Consider the following 22,190-nt stretch of genomic DNA (forward strand, 5'->3'; position numbering starts at 1 on the left):
TAGGGATGTAGCTGCCATGGGAGGGTTGGGGGGGGGGTGAGGGACCTGTGTGTGTGAAAGAGGGGGGCTTATTTTCAGGGGAGGGTGTATATTTTTGTCCACTCCAAAAATGTGGCATGGCCTTATTTTCAGGACACGTCCTATTTTCGGGGAAACACAGTATAAGTCTAAGTGCTATTGCTATTGCTAACTGAAATTAGCATTTATTGCTATGCAAACATAGATATAATAGATATATAAATATAAAGCCAGTTTGGTCTAATGGTTAAGACATTCGAAACTAGAAACAGTGAGATCCAGTCTCACCATAGGCATGAAAGCTGGCTGGGTGACTTTTGACCAATCAGTCTCTCTCAGCCCAACTTGCTTCATAGGGCAGTTGCTCTTGAAGGGAAAGTAGGAGGAGGAAAAAATATTATGTATGCTCACCACCTATAGTATTATAGTAATAATAATCAGGATAAAAAATCTTTAAATAATGCTGTTAGAGGTACTATTTGTTAAGTATAGCCACTGAACATATCAGTAAAATTTATAAAATTTTGTTAACAAAGTCAATGAAATTCATAATGCAATCTCCTTGCACAAGGTATCTAGCATGCCAGTGAGGACAATCTGAAGTGATATATTTTTATGACAATAACAATTCCCTTTTTAAAAAACCCACAGAAGACATGCCAATTTTTATGTGAATATCCTAATCAGGTCACAGCTAGCACAAATCTTGACTAATAAATTCAACTCTACAAGGACTTTTAAAAAGATAACTCTTATTTCACATGTAAGGCAGAAAAATAATATTCATTGTAATCCTTTGCAAAGCAAACGTAACTGAAAGCTAAAAGAAAGAAAAAAACTACAGGTTGCATCTCAAACCAAAAGTGCATCAAAAGTGCAGGATGACAATATGAAAGGCAGAATTGGAAGAAATAATCTTCTACCTTAGTTCGAAGTGGAATATAATCCATACATAAGTCTTCCCACAATTCCTGCAGATCAGACATCTCTAAGGCAAAGCCAGGTTGAGATTTTAGCACCACATCTGAGAAGCCAGAAGAAAAGTTTTTATCGAAGTTCTGCCAATGAGAACTTGATTTTACAGGAATAGGTAACTTGCTCCCTCTGGGACTCTGGACTGGCTTGCAGTCAAAAGCTTTCACCAAATTAAGGGCTACTTCTAACCTGTTGCCCTGAAATGAAAAGCTCTGGGCTCCACAGTTACACATTGCGTTTCTCTTTGCCTCTGTGTCCGTTTCCTCCTCTTTTGGATGTAATGTATCAGCGATGGCAGTTGCATCCAACGACCCAAGGGACAATTCGGGACTTTCCCCTTCCACTCTTTCTTCATCCAAAGGCGCCTTGACGCTTAGCAAGTCAGTAACTACTGGCTCACATAGAATTAACTCTTCACTACAAACGTTGCCAGAACTCCTGGATGATCCACAGGACAGATTTCTTACCACCTTCCGTGGGATTTTGCAAATTGCCTCATAATCAGCATCAGTAACGCGCAGCATAGCACAACTCCGACACCGCCTAGGGCGGCTTTCTGCAGCGGGGCACCCTTGTGGGTCTCCAGTCCGTTCCTCCGGCTCTGTCCAACATTCAAACCCCGAATAAGCGAAGTCTTCCTGGAGGAGAGTCGAGTAGCGCAGATCTGGCAGGCTGGAGACGTCCGTCGTCTCGTCGGTGGCCTCGACATTGTTCTTCCTGTATATTCCAGCGATGCACAGCTTGAGGCGGTCCTTTTCTAGCATCAGCTTCTGCAACCGCTCAATTGACAGCGCTTCGATGCGCGCAATAACAGTATCAAAGCGATAGATGCGCTCCAACATAAAGGCACACTTGCTGCAGATAAACTCGTTTTTGCCATCCCGTGAGATCTCCTTGCCCAGAACGTGCGAGAGCAAAACCTGGAAATTCAATTTAGTTGCGGTATGGAAGATCCAGCGCCTCTGATTGCCACAAAGTTCCCGGCCACAAATTCGACAGGATTCCCTCATTTCTTCAGGGGCCTCCCTTCTCTTTTGTCTCTCCCGGTTGTTATTTCCAAGCTGAGTTAGCTTTAGCTAACCGAAAGAGCACTAACTCAGATGGGTGGAGCAAAAAAATTCCTTCCCCACAGATCTGCCTAGCTCAAAAATGCCCCTCCTTTCAATCGCATACACCTCTCCAGCCGAATCGGATAGCTGACCAGTACCCGAAAGCGCCTCCTTCCAAAAAGCTACTGAGTCTCCCCTACTTTGTTCCCAGGCCGCTGCAAGAGTGGAAGATGCTGCAACCCTCAAATATTTTTAATAGCAGTTCGGATTTCAAGATGGCCGTGACAATGTCAGCACACATTTCGCGCAAAGATTCTTGGGAAATGTAGTTTGCCAGCCTGCCAAGCGAATAAATGCTAAAGATGCCATATCATCCACTCTCTTCCCACCGGCCTCGAACCGCACCTTCCTTTTATGTAAAAACGCGTGGTTTCCCCGAAATCAAGGCACTGAAGGGATGTATTAAGCGTACTTTCGTATAGAAATTCCCTTACTGACTCCAAAACTATTTGATTTGCTGATTAAACCTCGTTGCAATTTAATTACTGTATTTCTATGCTGAATAAATCCTATCAAATCCGATCAAACATGAATAGGTGAACTGAATACATAATTGATCAAGTTAAAAGAGGGCTGAGATGGTTTGACTATAAGAAGAATGTATGAGGCTTAAAATAAATTTATTTATTATATTTATTAAATTTATATGCCTCCTATCTCTTGGTTCTGTTCACCATAATAAAAGAAGTATGCTGATTTGGGAAGAGTGCAGAAAAAAAGTAACAAAAATGGTGAGGGACTTGGACACTAAATTCCATGAAGAAGTGAGGATGCTAGGTTAGAGAAGAGAAGACTAAGGGGTGATATGATAGCAAATTTCCAATAGTTGAAGGGTTATCAAAGGGAAGAATGGGTGGACTTATTTTTGCACCGGTAGGACAAGAACCAATCAGTGAGCAGAGGGAGATCCAAACTCAAAATAAGGATTTAGTTTTTATTTGTTTGTTTATTAAATTTATAGGCTGCACATCTTACCTCAGGGTAACTCTGGGTGACTTACAATCATAAAAAACTGTATAAACTAAAAACATAAATACCGTATTTATCACCAAATAAAACAAGAGGATGATAAAAATGTTTTGAGAGTTATAAAAATGGGATTGGAATTGGATAACCTGGAAGATGTTTTTGAAAGGGAGATAGGCCGGATACTCTGGAGATTGGGCAGTTTAGGAGGATAGAGATGGGAGAAATACTTAGATGGAACAATGAAGATATAGATGTTGACAGAGACAAAGATCCAATTAACAGCAAGATGTGCAACCATCAAAGAAGATGATTATACTAAGGTGTTGCAACAAATTAAACTAGATCTGGAGAAATGGAAAAACTTGAAATTATCAATGACAGGGAGAATAGCTACAATAAAAATGAACATCATGCCGAGATCATTATTTTTGTTCCAAACAATCCTCATAAATTTAGGAAAAAAAATACTTTGAAGACCTAAATAAAATGATGTTAAAATAAATTTGGCAAAGGAGCAAGAATAAGATTGAAAATGCTACAAGACTCTAAAAACAAAGGGTGGGGAGAGATGGTTGCACATCTTGCTGTTAATTGAATTCCTAAGTACTTTACTTTTTTTAGCTATCTGAATGTCTATCTTCATCAATTCTTTTTTTAATCTGGTGTGTGTGTGTGTGTGTGTGTGTGTGTGTGTGTGTGTGTGTGTGTGTAGGTCTTTGGTTGTTCGGGTTTTCTCCAGCATAAAATTGGAAGTGTCTTGGCGTTTCGACGAAATCTCATTCGTCTTCTTCAGGCTTTGTGCTTCCAGGAGCAATGTGAGATCTCGGCTGTTTCTTCCTTTTAACTGCCAGTGGGGGTTTGAGCTGATTGAGCCCGACAAGACTGAGTGGCTATTGATGCTCCCTCCCAAGGATGGTCCAGCTATTCCATCTCTTAGCCTGGGAGGTGAAACTATACGCCCCTCAGAGAGGGCTCGCAATTTGGGAGTCCTCCTGGATCCGCAGCTGACGCTAGAACATCACTTGTCAGCTGTGACCAGGGGGGGCTTTGCCCAGGTTCGCTTGGTGCACCTGTTGCGACCCTATCTGGACAGGGAGGCCCTTCGGATAGTCACTCACGCCCTCGTCACCTCAAGACTGGATTACTGTAACGCGCTCTATATGGGGCTGCCCTTGAAGAGTGTTCGAAGACTTCAGTTAGTCCAGAATGCAGCCAAGTGAGCGATAGTGGGTGTACCTAGGTACACCCACGTTACACCTATCCTCCGCGAGCTGCACTGGCTTCCCATTGGTCTCCGGACACGCTTCAAGATGCTAGTCATGACTTTTAAAGCCCTACATGGTATAGGACTGGCTACCTGAGAGACCGCCTCCTGCCATTTACTTCCCAGAGACCCATAAGATCACACAGACTAGGCCTCCTCCGGATTCCATCTGCTGGTCAATGTCGGCTGGCGACTCCCTGGGGGAGGGCCTTTTCTGTAGCTGCTCCGGCCCTATGGAACAATCTCCCTGTGGAGATCCGGACCCTTACTACCCTTCCGGCCTTCCGCAAAGCGACCAAGACCTGGCTGTTCCGGCAGGCCTGGGGCTGTTGATTTATCCAGCCCCATCCTAAGCTATGAATGTTGTGGAATTTTAATGTTGTTTTTTTAAATTTTTTGTATGTTCCCCCCTCCCTTTTATCTGTAAGCCGCCCTGAGTTTCTCGAGAGTGGGCAGCATACAAACCCTATAAATAATAAATAAATAAATAAATAAATTGGGTGGGAGCTTGGCTGTGTTCTGATTGGGTTGGGGGTTTGTGTTTCATATAAGGATAGGAGGGGTTTAAAGTGGCTAATGGATCAATGTGGGTTTTTGTCTGCTTTCTTTGTGGATGTTTGGTGGTGACATCCTGTGTGGCTCTTGTGAGTGTGGGCCTGGTGTCATTCATCATGTTAGGGACTTGTTTATCAATAAGGGCAGGCTTCCAAATGGCTGGCAGGCGGGAGGTATCGTCCCGCCTGTTCATGCTGTGTGGGCGTTTTTCTATCTCGATGGCTTCTCTGATTATTCTGTTGTTAAAATGTTCAGCCTTGGCAATAGTTCTTGGTCTTTTTGAAGTCAATTTTATGTCCTGTGGCTTTAAGGTGTTGGACCAGGGAAGAAGTTGGTTCCTCTTTTCTGATTGCGTTTTTGTGTTCTTCAATGCGTGCACTTATTCTTCTAATCAGAGAAGCCATCGAGATAGAAAAACGCCCACAGAGCATGAACAGGCGGGACGATACCTCCCGCCTGCCAGCCATTTGGAAGCCTGCCTTTATTGATAAACAAGTCCCTAACATGATGAATTACACTAGGCCCACACTCACAAGAGCCACACAGGATGTCACCACCAAACATCCACAAAGAAAGCAGACAAAAACCCACACTGATCCATTAGCCACTTTAAACCCCTCCTATCCTTACATGAAACACAAACCCCCAACCAATCAGAACACACCCCCAACCAATCAGAACACACCCCCACCCAATCAGAACACAGCCAAGCTCCCACCCAATCAGCTCAAACCCCCACTGGCAGTTAAAAGGAAGAAACAGCCGAGATCTCACATTGCTCCTGGAAGCACGAAGCCTGAAGATGACAAATGAGACTTCGTTGAAACGTCGCCAAGACACTTCCAATTTTATGCTGGAGAAAACCCGAACAACCAAAGACCTACATACTAACACCTGCGAAAACCTCAAAATATATATATATATACTGCCTAGTATGCCTAATATGCAATATAGCCCAGGTTCAAATCCCAGTAAGGGTATGGCTAGCTGATGAGAGCTAAATAGCTTGAAATAGATCTATACTAGTCTCCCTTTATTTATTTATCAGCACAAAAAAAAAACACACACAAATATAACAAAGGCAACAGTAAAAATGTTGGGTTTCTGTCGTGATGGACTCTTGTGACGAGCCGAATGACAGATGATGGAAGCAGTTGGCTTCCTCCCATAATTGGGGCTTACCAGGGGTTGTAAAAATCTAATATATATATATATATATATATATATATATATATATATATATATATATATATATATATATATATATATATATATATATATATATATATATATATATATATATATATATATATATGTTTTCTGAGATTTTCGCGGGTGTTAGTATGTAGGTCTCTAGTTGTTCGGGTTTTCTCCCACATAGAATTGGAGATGTCTTGGCGACGTTTCGACGAAGTCACATTCGTCATCTTCAGGCTGCTGCTGACTACTTCAGGTTTGGTGTTTCCAGGAAACACCAAACCTGAAGTAGTCAGCAGCAGCCTGAAGATGACGAATGTGACTTCGTCGAAACGTCGCCAAGACATCTCCAATACTACGCGGGAGAAAACCCGAACAACTAGAGACCTACACATATATAGATAGATAGATAGATAGATAGATAGATAGATAGAGATAGATAGATAGATAGATAGATAGATATAGATATAGATATAGATATAGATATAGATATAGATATAGATATAGATATAGATATAGATATAGATATAGATATATAGATATATAGATATATAGATATATAGATATATAGATATATAGATATATAGATATATAGATATATAGATATATAGATATATAGATATATAGATATATAGATATATAGATATATATATATATATATATATATATATATATATATATATATATATATATATATATACATACATACATACACACACATACACACACACATACACACATACACACACACACACACACAAGACACAACACAGACCATAAAAACATATTCCATTACAAATTATAAAAAGTGTGTCAATTGGTTACACAGAACCTTCGTGCATCCCTTCCACAGTCATCAGCTAAAATCCATATCAAATTATATATTTTACATCAAATATATTTATATATATTACTATCATCATACCTCATCCTTCATATGACTATAGTTGTTTTAACATCCCTTTATAACAAATATTCCAAAATTCAAAGCAAAACTACATAATGACATTTCACTGTCTATTTTCAATATCTTTGTGAAATGTTCTAAATAAAAATTAATTATGTTTGATAACAAAGTTTCTAAACCTCCTTTCTTAATCACTGTTTACAATTTATATCCAATTATAGACTTTTATACATAAATGAGTTTCAAAACTTCCTTTCATGGACACCATATAAAATTTATACCAAATTCCCTCTTGTCGAACCAATATATATGTATATATTATATCATTATCAATTATTTATCTAACTATATCCATGATCCATCCAATTTCAATCTTATAGGCTTTCATACATAACAAAATTTCTAAACTTCCTTTCATGGTCACCATTTAAAAATTTATACCAAATTTTCTCTTGTCAAACCAATACATATGTATACATTATATCATTATCAATTATCTCTCTAGCTATATCCATTATCACTTCATTTTTAACATAATGCTCTAATTTTAACTGTTTAGCTAGTATTTTGTTAATAGTTTTCATATCTCAACCTGTGTCTTTCTAGTAGTAGTGCAGTCTTATTTCTTTTGCCTTATATGGGATTAATCTTCTGGTTATTTCCTTAATCAACTTTGTGTGGACTTCTCTTCACACCTTGTTGCTTGTTGCATGTCTTATAAATTATCGAAACCCCCCATCAGCTTCTTTAATAAGTTTATCTTTGGTTATCAGTAGTGCTTTTGTCAAAGTTCCTCTCCTTAAATCCATCAATTCTTCTCTTTTTTTCTCCTTCTATACCTTGAAATCTGGGGTAGAGCTCCTTTCCATCTCTTTTCCCTTTCCATGTTCCATTCTTTCCATTTCCAATCACGCTCAGATCACTGTCAATATCCACAGTTATCTTTCATTTTTCCCTTGGGTTTTTGAGACTCTAACCTCAATTTTTTTCCATTAGCTGGCTATCTTCAATTTCATCAAATTTTGCTATATTACCATCTATATTTTCCAATTTCTTCTCAATTCTCTCTGATGTTTCTAATAATTTTTGAATTTCAAACATAATCTGTTGTAATGTTATGGTTTCTTTTTGGTATTGTGTCATTGTCCAATTTATAAACACTGCCACTCTAGTTGGAAAACAAAGCTTTGTTTTTCACGTCTCTCTCGCTGCCAAAGAGACATCCAAAGGGCACCTGCATAAACAAACCCATCTTATCTCTTTGCAAGCTAAAACCTTTGAAGTGCAAGGTCAAAATGATCAAACAGAGAGAAAAATATTTCCAGAACTCAGCCTCCAACGTCCAAGTGGCAGTGTAACTTTTTTCTCTTCTGATGTTACTGCTCTCTTTATATTCCTTTTATATCCTCTTTATATTCCAAGCTTAAAAGAAACAAGGCTCTTAAATGGAACTAAAGAAAAAGAAAAAAAACCATCCAAGCAAGTATTGTGGAAAAAAAAAAGATTTAATCCATAAGAAAAAAAAAGTAGTAGAAGAAAAGCCAATGCCTTCACTTTAAAAAGTAGGAAGTGTTTGCAAAACTTCCATCCATAGAAGACAATTTAGAAAAAGGATAACACACTGTCCAAAATAGCTTAAATTCACCACTTACTTTCTTTTCTTTACAAGTTTAATTTGGTTTTAATCTTTTTTGGGCAGTCTCTTTTGTAAAAATAAAACTTCCTCACCAGATGGACACACTTTCTCTTTCTGCTTTCCTCCGGTTGTGGAGCTGTCCTGACTTCAGCAGCTTGGGGCTGCACTTCTATCGCCAGCTAGAAGAGATTCTCTTGGATCAATCAGGGACTTTGTGATGTCCCTGAGATCAGCAAGACGTACTCTTCCCTGTCACCAACTCTTCGGGATGGTTTAGGTCCAGATGGACCACCCAGCAGTAAAAGTATTGGCATCATCGCGATGTTAGCTCCTCCTTCTCTATCTGTAACATTTTAAACTAGTTTAGTTTTCTCTTTATTTTCAATCCTGCAACTTCACCATACTCTTCTAGTTTGGGTCCAGTTTCTTGTGGTTGTTCTAGAATAAATACCAAATCATCTGCAAACGCCTGTAATTTGTATTTTTTAAAATTTTCCATGCTTTTTATTTCTGGGTATTGCCTAATGTTTCTGTTTAACCCTTCCAATGTTAATATAAATAGTATATATAATCATATTAGTAAATTTTTCACCAAAGTCCATATATTTTAATTGTAGTACCATAAATTGCCAATTTAAGTTGTCAAATGCTTTCTGCCCGTCTAAAAAGATCAACACCATTTATCCATATTCCTTTCACTTTTATAGTATCCTTGTTTTCTCCCCCCCCCCCCCCCGGATCTGTCAATAGCTCAAAACCTTAGTCACTTAGTTAGTTATTTTGGGGAGTGGGAAACAAAACCCCTGCCTCTTCCTCTCTTGAGTCCCATTCTAAAAAAAGGTTGTTAAGGGGGAGGGGGATTCCACAACAGAAGTTAGAAAATTTTCACCCAGATCTGCCATGCTGCTTCTCAGTCAATCTTCATTCCTCCTTCAATCTGGCTGTCCTAGCTGTGGCCTGGCCATAATGGCCATCTTTTTTTCCTGATGATTTGAGGGATTCCCCCAGACCGAGCAAGGAGACTGCCATCTCCTCGCAATCTATGGAATGTCCCTCTATCTTTGTCACCTCTCTGGCGTGACTTTGGCCATGTAGGACCTCCTGGTGGGCAGAATTCAGTTGATTTTGTTGAGCCCTGCTAATCCACACCATGTTGCCACAATGTCAGCCAGTCTCTCTGACTGGCTTATTTTATGGCTCAACAGCTGATAATTTTGACATCCAAAAGGTAGAGGAGTGAAGTAGAGGAAAAATTATACTGGCCTAATACTTACTAATAGATAAGTGATAGAGGGAGTTGCAGTTGCCAGAATCTTGGGTGAGAGTGATCGCATAGAGCCATGGTGAACCGTGGGATTAGAGGGAGAAGCAAATGAATGGCTAGAAGGATGTTGAAAAATTCCTGCAAGAGCTAGAAACCAGTTTCAAGGACATGGGTGAGGAACAGTAGAAGAGCACGTGAAGCTGGTATGACACATCCTGGAAAAATGTCTAGCTGCCAAGCTGCACACAAAGTTGTTGAAGTGCGAGTTCCACAAAACCTCACTAGATTACCTTGGCTATCACATCTCCAATGCAGGGATAGAGATGAATCCAGGAAAAGTGAAAACTGTGTTAGACTGGAAACCTGCAAGTACTCGCAGACAGCTACAAAGCTTTCTTGGATTTGCCAATTTCTACAGGTAATTCATTTCAGCTTTTGTGGAGATTGCCTTCCCATTTACTGAACTGTTAAAAACGGGGCCTTCCCTGACAAAGCCAGAAGCAAACCTACCCCCTTAAGTGGACAATGGACTGTCAGAAAGCATTTGAGAAATTAAAGCAGCTCTTTGCCCAAGAGCCCAACACTCTGACCCAGAACAGCAATTCATAATCCAGACAGATGCCAGCAATGTAACTGTAGTGGCAGTGCTACTGCAAAAGAATAAAGAAGGGCACCTCTTGCCATGCACTTACATCTCTAAAAAACTCAACGCTACTGAAAGGAGGTGCGTCATTTAGGAGAAAGAAGTGTATGCAGTCAGGTGGGCCCTGCTCAGAGACATTTCCTGGAAGGGAACGTGTGCTATTCGAGGTCTGGAAAAACCATAAAAACCTCGAAGCTCTCAAAAGCCCCCGAAGACTGTCCCCAAAACAAGTTCGCTGGGCACAATACTTCTGAAGGTTCAAATTCGAACTAAAACACATCCCTGCAGAGAAGAACTTGTTGGCAAATGCCTTGTTAAGAAAACTGCAGTGCGACAGTAAGAAGAAAGAAGTGGTTCACCCCATCCTTTTTTCTTCCCACCAAAAGGTGGCCCAAGTCACCACCAGAAGCCAGGATAAGCTGACGACAGTGATGAAATCCGTGCTGTCAGCAGACCCATAGCTCAACAACAACAAGGACATACTGACGATGAAAGATGGCTTAGCCTGGAAGGGATCCACACTGTACATTCCTGCATGTTTGAGGCTGGAAGTTCTACAGCAAAGCCATGATGTGAAACTAGGAGGCCACTTTGGATTCCTAAAAATGCTCCATCTCACCAGGCATCAATTTTTGTGGCCAAAAATGAAAACGGAAGTTTAAGATTAGGTAAAAAGCTGTGTCACTTGCGCAATCATGAAAATACGGCCAGGGAAGTCCCCTGGATTACTACAATGGGTGGCCAGCCCTAGCTGATCATGGGAAGAGACAGCAATGGACTTCATCGTCGAACTCCCAGACAGCAGAGGGAATAGTATAATCTGGACACTTATTGATCTGTTTTCCAAGCAGGCCCATTTCATTGCTTGCTCAGGATTACCATCGCAAAGAAGTTAGCAAAAATGTTTGTTAAGCACATTTACTGCCTGCACGGAGTGCCTCAGAGGATCACTTCAGACCATGGAGTTCAGTTCACTGCCAAGTTCTGTAGAAAGTTCCTGAGGTCCAATGGGTCCACACAAGGACTGAGGTCAGCATTTCATCCAAGCACAAACGGAGCAGCGGAAAGGACAAATGTGATGGTGGAACAATACATCCGGTATTATGTGGACTATCAACAAGACAACTGGTCGGACTTGCTACCAGTCACCAAAGTGACGTACAACAACACGGTCCACAGCAGCACTGAATTAACTCCTTTTCAAATTACCAGTGGCATGCAATTTGTTTCCATGCCTGAACAGCCCAGAGAACCTCCCTCTTCCATGTCTCTGACTGAATGGTGGACACTCTAAAGAAAGAGTGGAAAAATATGAAAAAATCTCTAGCGGAAGCAGCGGAAGCAAGCTGATAAACACCGTTGCTCCAGCCCCTCTTTCATGTGGGGAACAACATTTTCTTCTCTACCAAATACATAAGATTAAGAATGCCTAGCAAGAAATATGGCCCAAAATTTCAAGGTCCATTCCCAATAGTGAAGATAATTAACCCAGTTACAGTTCAACTCATTGTAGCTTATTAAAGCCAGTAATTGGGTCTAGCATAAGACCATCCACCCAGCTTCTCCCTCCTCTTGTAGTGATAGAAAGGGAAACACATTATGAGGTGAATAAAATATTAGACTCCAGGCTGTATAGAGGTCGCTTACAATATTTAGGGCATTGGAAAGGGTACTCTTTGTCCGAAGCTACTTGGGTGAAAAGTTGGAACCTAAAAGCTGATTAGGTAGTAAAACAATTCCATGATAAGTTTCCCAATAAGCCAAAGGGTCCCCCTGGGGGGGGGGAGGTGGTTAGTTCTTTTCTGTTAACCCCCTTATTCTCTTTTCAGGAAACTGTTTTCTTCTGAGGAGAGGCCACCTGTCAGGCCTCCAGCCATGTTCCTTTTGGATCTTTGGCCTGCCACACTTCTATTCTACTATGTTGTTTTCTATAGTGGGGAATAGGGAGGGGGGGATAGTACAGAGTAGAATGTTATGTAGCCAAAACAAAATTCCTTTCTAGATTGCCAAGGTCATTCTTTGTCTTGCTACCTCTGCACCTGATTGGAACTGGATGGGTGGAACTGCCAGCATGGCAATGGAAGATTGGACCATGTGATGGATTTGTGGGTGTGAGGGCAAGATCATGAACTTTAACTTGGATGGGGAAAACTGAGAAGCTTCAGATTCAAGTTTTCCCAGATGTGCCAGCATGGCTCTCTTAATAAATTGGAACTTTGAGCAGCACTTTGCCTTGGACTCTGATTTAATTTTGGATGCTATCTGGAACGCTAACATTGGTTGCATTTGAATTAGTGTTAGCCAACTTCAGCTGACTTTGAAAAAGCTAGGAGACATGGAGACATGTCCCCCACCCACCCACTTTTAAAGTGCTACTTTAAAATCAGCCCCTCTCCTACTCACCCACCGACCCTGGATCACATGGCTGTGAAAAACATCTGAAAGGCTGTTTTTAAAAGCATTACTTTAAGCTGGCAGCTGCTTTTCATCCCACCACTCCATGGGCCAAATATTTTGCATTAGTGGGCCATATCTGGCCCATGGTCCATTGTTTGAAGATGCCTGGTTTACACTGTCAGGAAATTTCACCTTAGTTCTAAGACTTCTAACTTCTCCTTTTGGTCCTTCCTGTGGCTAATGTTGATGTTGCCCCCTTGATATAGATTGTGTCAGGTTCCAAAGGGTAATGAAAACAGCCAAACATGGAGATGGTTTGAAAATGCAGTTTATCTTCTTCCTCCAGCATGAACTGACCAGCAAAGCACTAAGGCAATGAATAAATTGTCAGAGCTGACACCCAGTGCTCCCCACCACCTTTTATAGTTACTTGGTAATTAGGCTAACCCCGCTCCCCTGCACACACCCATCACTTGTGACCCAGAGTGAAAACCACCCGGCAATCAATCATGGCTTGTTCACAGTCAGTTATCAGTTCTGGAATGTTCTCAGTGGAAACCTCCTGGCAGTCAATCATGAAGAGCTTTGTAGTGTTCTCAGCTGGACTGCTTGTGGAGGAGGGAAATCTCCATCTGGTAAGCACAAGTCTTGGCAGCTGGCCCAGCTGTCCCTCACGAATGCAGCTAGAGCTGACAGATTGTGTTATTCATTATTTGTATGATACAGTTTGTATCTATTTCCCCTGATTGTTTGGAAGATCTGTAGTCTATGCCTATGTCAATGCGTGACCCGTCAAAACCGCGGTCCACTAAAGCGCGCCCGATGAAAGCGCGTACGTGACGTCATCAGCAGCGCGACAGAAAAAATTAAAAATAAATTAACTTAAAATTAAAATAAAATTAAAGCAAGCCAATTCACATAAAGGTAAGGTTTAGGTTTAGGGTTAGGGTTAGGGTTAGGTTAAGGGTTAGGGTTAGGTTTAGGGTTACGTTACGCGTTAGGGTTAGGTTTAGGGTTAGGTTAAGGGTTAGCGTTAGGTTTAGCGTTAGGTTAAGGGTTAGGTTTAGGGTTAGGTTTAGGGTTAGGTTAAGGGTTAGGGTTAGGTTTAGGGTTAGGTTTGGGGGGGTTAGGGTAAGGTTTTCGCTTTAATTTTAAATTTACCGCTCACAGCGCGATGTTTTTGTCGCGCTGTGATGACGTCACATACACGCTTTTGTCGAGCGTGCTTTAGTCCACCGCGGTTTTGTGGTGGAACCATGTCAATGTCATTCATTTTTTTCCCCTTTTATTCAAGTAGTCCTTGAGGAATGACAGGCCATTTAATAAACATTTGAAGTTACACCCCCCCCCAAAGCTAAACACCAATTTCAAAGTTATAACCTACAGCATCCCCACACCCATTCACCTTTATGACTGACTACAGAGATGCTGCAGCATACTTACCCACCTATTTCCCTCCCATCCTGTCTTGCCAGGTCCCCAGAGGCACTGGGCCTTCTTTGCTAACTAACCCCCACCAAGTTCCAGTCACTCCTCCCCACCTCCCCTGTGATCATCCAGTTACTTACCTTTCAAAGATATCCAAAGCTCAGGAGGTCAGGATAGGGAAGGTAGCTCCCTTGCTGAGCCATTACTGAGCCATGTGGCACAATCAAGGGGAAAGAAATCCTGCTGGTTTTGCTTCCCTCACAATCCTTTTCCTCCCAAGCACCAGCTGCACTAGTTTGGGGGGGAGACGACTAACCAGTTCTGTTATCTATTCAAACATCCTAGTTAACTTTCTTTCTAAAATCATCTCATAGATCCATTAACCTAGTTCTGTAAAACCACATGTAGAAAAGTTGTATTATTACCTGCACTTTAGTTTGTTCAGGTTTCTCCAGACTTAGTGACAGATTCAGTTCCTTTGTGGATTGTAATTCAAGGAGTTGTTCCTTCCCTTTCATATTCTTTATCAGCTCATTAATCTTCCTATAGAGGAGAAATGGATTGATTAATTTAGAAGAGAAACACTTGATAGTTGGTTCTTGGACATGACTGCTTTTTGAATGGCAGTTGGTCCATACCAAGCATTTATAATCAACCATTTAATGTTTTTGAGAGTAAAATTGATGATGATGATAACACCACAACAAGAACTGCTATTACAATCAATATTACGACTGATATAAATATTTATTTTTTGGTAAGGGACGAGGCAAAAAAGAACTAAATTTGATTTGATTTAAATTGAATTAAAATTAAATTGTTTAGCTAATATTATTTACTATATGGATATTTTTCTACTATGAAATTAATATAAAATCATTAGTGCAACTTTTGAAAGAGCTCTGAAGCTGCAATTCAAGCTTTGTTCCATCATATATCAGTAGGACTCAAAATTAAACATATAACACACATCAGAAAGAGAAAACTAAGTTTGTAGGCCTCTATTCAGAAGGATTTAAAATGAAAAGTAAAACACTTTTCTTGAACATCACAAAATATTTTCTTCTCATGGGTGGAATACATAGATGTAATAATACAAAAGCCACATATACGCACTTGTCCTTCTTTGCTATAAGAAGTGTCTGGCTTTTTTTAATTTCATCTTGCTTCTTAGAAAGTTCCATCAGTTGCTTGTTGAGTTCCAGACTGTGTTTCTTTTCAATTTCAGCTAAGGTTGCCATCTTCTCTGCTTTGGTCTTTGCAGATTGCACCTCCTGGAGAGAGAACCCAGGATGACATCAGACATAATATTTACACTCCAGAAGACTTAGACAATTGAATATTGTACTGTATTGCACTGGAATATGAAGATGCATAACCTATCATGGTGGCTGTTACTATATCTAAATCAGAGACCAGGGGGTTTGAAAATCATGTTAATTCATATTTATATGTTAAAGATTAAAGTTAATGGCTGTGGGCTCCTGGAAAATGATTGTTTGGTGAAGTCGGGTGGCTATTCACATGCACCAATTGATCATTTTCTTGTAACTCAATAAATGCAAGAACATTTAACATTAACAGTCTGTTATGACCCGGGGTGGGGCATGAAAGCAACACTGGTAATGCAAAGGATGGAATCCCCTTTTATTGAACCAACCATCCCCAAAATTCCCACAGCTCACTGTAAGCCCAAGAACAAGGCTCTATATGCACACACTTCAAGCAGTTCCTTGAAGTGAGTAGTGAGAGAGATCAGCACAGTTCTGAGAAGAAAAACAGTTCAGGACACTTGGTTATGTCATCACACAGAGAGTTTGCCAGAGCTGTGGCACAAACCAGAGGTGAGCTGGGTTGCTGCATCCCACACATGGCAAGGCTGGACAAGGTGAGGCAAGGCAAGGCGAACAAGGCCGAGCAAGGCAAAGCAAAACAAAGCAGCAAGTCATCAATAACAAGGCTTCTTGAATAATGGCAAGTGTTGCTGGCAAGTACAACACTTATTCCTGACAAAAGCCCCTCCTCCCAGCATCTCCTTAAATCCCATTCTCCAGGTGAGCCTTGTGCAGAGAGTTAGGGTGCCCTCCTCCTGAGTAGTTGGGGTTACTCTGCTCTGAGTCTACCTCCTCTCCATTCTCCATGCTCATAGATTGGGCAAGGGAGGCAGTTGCTCATCTCCAAACCTCCTCTGCTCCTCTGCTCTGCTGCCTCCCCTTTCCATCTCCTCTCCCCTTACTCGGTCATCCTGTGCCCTTTCTTCCTCTCTGGTGACCCTTTTGAGACCCAAGGGATCTGGAACTACCTTGTCCTGCTCTTCCAGTTGGTCCTCCTGGGCCAGAGAGGCTGCAGCCTTTTCCTCCATCAGCCCCAGCCCCACCCACCCCTCCCCCTCAGAACTTGGCTCCGATGGGGCAATGAAACACGAACATTTCTTCCAAATTCTCTAAAATAATTTCTAAATGCACTTCAGTCGTTTTAGACATGCTTCCAAATCATGCCCGTTACTAGCCTTTGCAACCATGTGGCTCCCTAATGTTTTCTTTCAATGAAATAAATAATAATAATTCACCCCAGTGGAAACACCACTTTCAGCTGCAATAGAATAATGGAATCCAGAATATCCGCAAAATATCCACAAAACTAGGATACTGGAATAATGCAACAACAAATATTCATTTTTGTGCTTTAAAATAAGATTTGCTTTAGTTTGAAGGATTTTTTTCCGTGAGGCTTCCCGAACTTGTCTATAGCCACATCAGTGAATTATACAATAGTATGGTTTGATGGAGTCAAGCAAAATAGTCAGTATTTTTCTTACCTCATGTAGTGCCTGGATTTTTTTCCCCAGGGTCTCATAGACATGCTTATTTTTTGGTAGACGACAGATCTCAGCTTCATCTTTATTGCTCTGATTCTCGGCTTCTGTCCTGAAATTCATAGTTTCAGATGATGGTCAAAGAATGAAAAATATGCCTCCTTGCCGGCAGACCAGTGCTATTCAATGGCTGCCACACTCCTTGGCCTTCAGAACTTCAGTGACACAGAGGTGGAGGAGAGGCAGGGTTTGATATTTTATAGAAAAAGTTGTGTGCTCCTTGATGTAGCATTTTACATTTATGACTCCTATTGATCATGGTCCATGTTTATAAAATTGATTGATTGATTGATTGATTGATTATATTTCTATGTCGCCCTTTCCCCCGGAGGGGACTCAGGGCGGCTTACAATCCAAATCGGGGGGGGGGGGGTACAAATAAGGGAAAGAAAAAAGCACAAAACAAAACAGTACCACAATTTAAAAGCACACAGCAATCATACCATTCGAGAGGGGACAAAAGCTCATTAGCCCCAGGCCTGTCGGAACAGCCAGGTTTTAAGGGCTTTGCGGAAGGCCTGGAGGGTGGTGAGGGTTCGAATCTCCACGGGGAGCTCGTTCCAGAGGGCCGGAGCAGCCAAAGAGAAGGCCCTCCTCCGGGTGGTCGCCAATCGGCATTGGCCAGTGGATGGAATTCGGAGGAGGCCTAATCTGTGGGATCTAATCGGTCTATTGCAGGTAATTGGCAGCAGGCGGTCTCTCAAGTACCCAGGTCCAATACCATGAAGGGCTTTATAAGTGATGACTAGCACCTTGAAGCGTATCCGAAGACCAATAGGCAGCCAGTGCAGCTCGCGGAGGATAGGTGTAATGTGGGTGTACCGAGGTGCATTGCTCACACGGCTGCATTCTGGAGAAGCTGAAGTCTCTGAATGCTCTTCAAGGGCTGCCCCATGTAGAGCACGTTGCAGTAGTCCAGTCTTGAGGTCACAAGGGCACGAGTGACTGTTGTGAGGGCCTCCCAGTTCAGGTAGGAACGCAACTGGTGCACCAGGCGAACCTGGACAAATGCCCCCCTGGTCACAGCCAACAAGTGGTGTTCAAAAGTCAGCTGTGGGTCCAGGAGGACTCCCAAATTGTGAACCCTGTCTGAGGGGCGTACTGTTTGACCCCCCAGCCTGAGAGATGGAAAACTTGGCCAATTAGTGGGAGGGAAACCCACCAGTCACTCGGTCTTAACCGGATTGAGTGCAAGCTTGTTAACCCCCATCCAGACCCTAACAGCCTCGAGGCACTGACACATCACGTCCACCGCTTCACTGAGTTGGCATGGGGCAGACAGATACAACTGTTATCGTCCGCATACTGATGGTATTTTATCCCGTGCTGTCAAATGATCTCACCCAGCGGCTTCATGTAGATTAAAATGTTAATCTATATGATATATTTTGCTTACCATGCTTTTTCTAAACTTTGCTGCTTCTCCTGGAGCTCTTGCTTCAGGCTCTCCACTTCCACTTTTAGCTCAATGTTCTAAAAAAAAACCAGTGAAGAATCAACATAATCAACTGTACTGCTGGGTTTTCTGCTCTAGAAATTCAAATTCCAAAGTGAGTGCTTTTTATTTCAAACATATTTATGAAGAATTCATCCAAACCCATACTGGTGCAACTTAATTTATATTATAGTTTACTGTGTAAGTAAAAATATCTTTCCAATGCTATTCATCAAAGCATTACTAACACAGAGAGAGATGCTTCCTAAATGCAAATATTCATTTATTGACAGGCTACAGAAAGCCTTCCTCTGATTTTTTTTGGCAAGATGGAAATAGACAATACAAAATTACATTGCAAAACCTAAGTGTTTTCTCTTGTTCATGGTAGCAATCAGAAACATTCAAACATACAAGCAAAAACAATATATTCTACAAATCTTTGGTTGAAAGGAAAAGCAGGAGAGTCATAAATTTTATTTTATTTTGTTTAAAATATTTTTATTTTATTTATTTATGGATTTATTTTAAAGGTTGGTTAAAATATTTTATGTTAACATGAAAACTATATGACCTCCTTAAACGCTTCGCTTTCTTTGTTCTTCCCTCTGGCAAATGGCTCCGTATTCTTTCACCTCGATGATTTTCAGCGATACAGCTTAGCAGTTTTAAATCCAGGAAAGATAAAATTACGAAGAAACGACACCTTTTCTTGATTTTTCCTCTCGTTATTTTCCACCTCTCATTAATTAGGATTGCTTAAGATGTGTAAATTAGAACAAGCTATGTTGGAATCCATTCCGTGTGTGTGTGTGCAGGGCAGTTTTGTCTGTCTGAAACACACACACACAGGGATGCAAAAACATCGCATCAGAAACATCTTTCCGGCCTAACAGTCAGGACTCACTATGCAGCCTCATGTAACATGAACTATGTGAGCAAGCTACTCCCACACCTGCCCCTTCTCCCCTCCCTATGCTGCACTGTAACTTTCTATTCCCCCTCTCCCCTCCCTATGCTATGCTGTGATTTTCTATTGGTTTGTTTGTGGAATGCTGTGACCTTTTCATTAGTTTATTTGTATCATGTGATTTGATACGCTCCTTTTGATGACGCTGTAACTAACTTTTCTAATAAAAGAGACCCTCGGAGTACATTCGGGGCATTCACTCATCCCGAGGAATTCTGCCTGGTGTTTTCCTTTTGATTAGGCAAAGATACATGAGCGACCCTCCAGTGTGGCAACAACGCCACAAAGCTACAACAAAGCAAGTCTCCTTAGTATCAGTATTTTAGCTTCCGTTCCCCCTCCTTTTCCTGTGAGTTTCCCAATTGTCAGTTAATCTCTTTTAAAGACACAATCTTTTCAGATCCTAATTCAAAATTTGTATTTCAATGGGTTAGCCAATTCTCATTTCTGTCTCCAAGTTGTTTAGAGGAAGCAGTTCTCTTTGGGCTTAACGATTTAAACTGCAATTCCCCCCCTTCTTTCTTTCCTTTCTGCCCAAATCCCAATCTGTCCATCAATGTTATTCTGTACTCACAAGATTCTTTGCCTTTTCCAAATTCTGATTTGTGTCAGTTGGTTATTTAAATCTTTTCGCCAGGTCGCAACATTCCTTCCAAACACTGCTCCTGCTCAATGCTTAGTCCAGAAGCTTCAGCTTTGTAGTGGCCATTTTACAATGCCGCCTCCCCCGATGCCAATTCAGAGAGCTAATCTCTGACCTGCAAGGAACCAGTTGCATTCCTCTAGGTCTGATGAGATGCAGCTCCTTCTTCACTTACCTTCAGGAAGGTTCTGATTCAAAGATCCCCAGCATTGGTTTGTCAGCCAGAATTTATGTGAGGCTCTTCAGAGCCCATGTTTTTTCTGTCTGTCTCACTGAGGTACTTCCAGTCTCTCTCTCCCTGCCTCATTTTTGAGCAAAGACCACTCTTCACACAATTTGTGCATGCGCTTCCTTTTCATTCCTGCCTGGACAGGTAACTTCTTTTGATCCCAGGCTTTTAGCAGTCTCCGTAAAGGAGACATCGGCAGGACCTTGGAATAAAAGCTACACATATTTTCAGATAAGACTCTGACTCTGACCCTTGTTCCTGTTATATGCAGTAAGATTCCTTCCGTGACTCTCCCGAGTCTTCAAACTCCAGGACTCTCTGGAGTCCTCTGCCCTTCACAAGGCAAATCTTTCAACCCTTGTCCCTGGTAAGGCAGTCTTTCAGCCTTTGTCCTTGGTAAGGCAACCCTTTTAAGCCACCCTTGGCCCTGTGCCCCAGTTTCAGATCACAAAGGGGTCTGGGAGAACTCTGACTTTTTTTTGCAGAGGATGGGGGTTCCTCCTAGAAGAGTGGAACATTGGTCAGATATTTTGATCAGTTGCCCAAATGCAAACTGACATATATACCTTGTCCTTCTTTCACGTGATTTTTCCTTCCCCTGACAGAAGGTCCATACTCTGGCCAAACCCTTTTGCTTTTCAGAATTCACTGTTCACAGTCTGGTGGGACTCGCAGTGAATCTGGGTGCAGCTAAGGAAGGCACAGAGAAGGTGGGATCCAGCTGTGATAGAGAAGCTTCATCCCTTTCACATTCTCACACACTTCTTACATGCACTCAGTGTCAAATCCCTAAAAGTGATACTGCCATTCAATTGAGAGAAGGGAAGCCTTGGATTCGATTCATTAGTGTTGTCTGTGACAACTGGTATTTTATAACTTCTATCCTGGCATTGAGTGCCCTGGGATCTTCTCACCTCTTGGGGTATGTATAGGAGGGATGGCCATCTGGGTTGTTTTACTTCGAATTGGATTTTTTTGTGGCACATGTGCTCACCTACATGCAAGAACAAGGGCATGAGTTCCAAACCCAAGGATCCCAAGTATGAGTTGTTACCCTAGCCCTGGATGGAGCTGCTGCCAGATGGATGGTGACCCTACATAACGCCAATGCACCTCAACTGCGGGACTTCAACCATTTCATGATGGCCTTGTGATGATATTTCGAGGTCCCCCTCACAGATCGCAAGGCACATGACCGCATTAAAGTTGTAAATCAGGGACAGCAGTCAGTGGTAGAGTATACTGAAGAATTCTGAGGTCTTGCATGTTGTGTGAACTGGCCAGCAGATATCCTGGTAAACTATTTCAAGGATGGGCTGAGTGATGACCTCTACAATGCCTGTGTGGTCCAAGGTGCACCAACATGAGTGGTATCTCACTGCCGAAGAAGCTGAGATTGATATGGCCAGAAACCAGTACCGAGCGGGATGAACGTGGAAGAAATCCCCACCTCAATGGAAGCAAGAGCCCTTAAAACCACAAATTGCCTTTTCTCTAAAACCCTTAGACTGTTTCAAGTGTGGAAAGGCTGGGCACCGAGCTGCAGAATGTCATTCTCAAACACCCACCAATCAAGGGGGGAACCTGTGAAACCTAGCCAGTGTGGGAAGGAGGCTGCCCTGAGGAGCAGGGAGACTGTAGAGTTTCCATGTCCTTCCCACTTTGGGGAAAAAACT

General features: G+C 41.7%; 1 protein-coding gene across 6 annotated transcripts in view; it reads right to left on the bottom strand.

Annotated features, from left to right (window-relative positions):
• The window catches only part of PDE4DIP (phosphodiesterase 4D interacting protein), a 155,148-nt gene that overhangs the window by 117,912 nt on the left and 15,046 nt on the right, over window positions 1–22,190 (bottom strand). For 4 of the 6 annotated variants that reach the window (XM_087726566.1, XM_087726565.1, XM_087726564.1 and 1 more), the window contains exons 2-5: window positions 18,634–18,710; window positions 17,181–17,289; window positions 15,479–15,636; window positions 14,788–14,905 (exon numbers count right to left, since the gene is read on the bottom strand). In XM_087726566.1, coding sequence (XP_087582692.1) covers window positions 14,788–14,905; window positions 15,479–15,636; window positions 17,181–17,289; window positions 18,634–18,710 — 462 coding nt within the window. Of the gene's footprint in view, window positions 1–941; window positions 2,196–14,787; window positions 14,906–15,478; window positions 15,637–17,180; window positions 17,290–18,633; window positions 18,711–22,190 lie in introns of those variants that run through there. The other 2 variants (XM_087726562.1, XM_087726561.1) reach the window with 2 other exon arrangements.

This window comes from Thamnophis sirtalis, unplaced genomic scaffold, assembly GCF_051295495.1.
Source record: "Thamnophis sirtalis isolate CommonGarterSnake01/CBP01778 unplaced genomic scaffold, rThaSir2_p1.2 scaffold_12, whole genome shotgun sequence".
Taxonomy (NCBI): domain Eukaryota; kingdom Metazoa; phylum Chordata; class Lepidosauria; order Squamata; family Natricidae; genus Thamnophis; species Thamnophis sirtalis.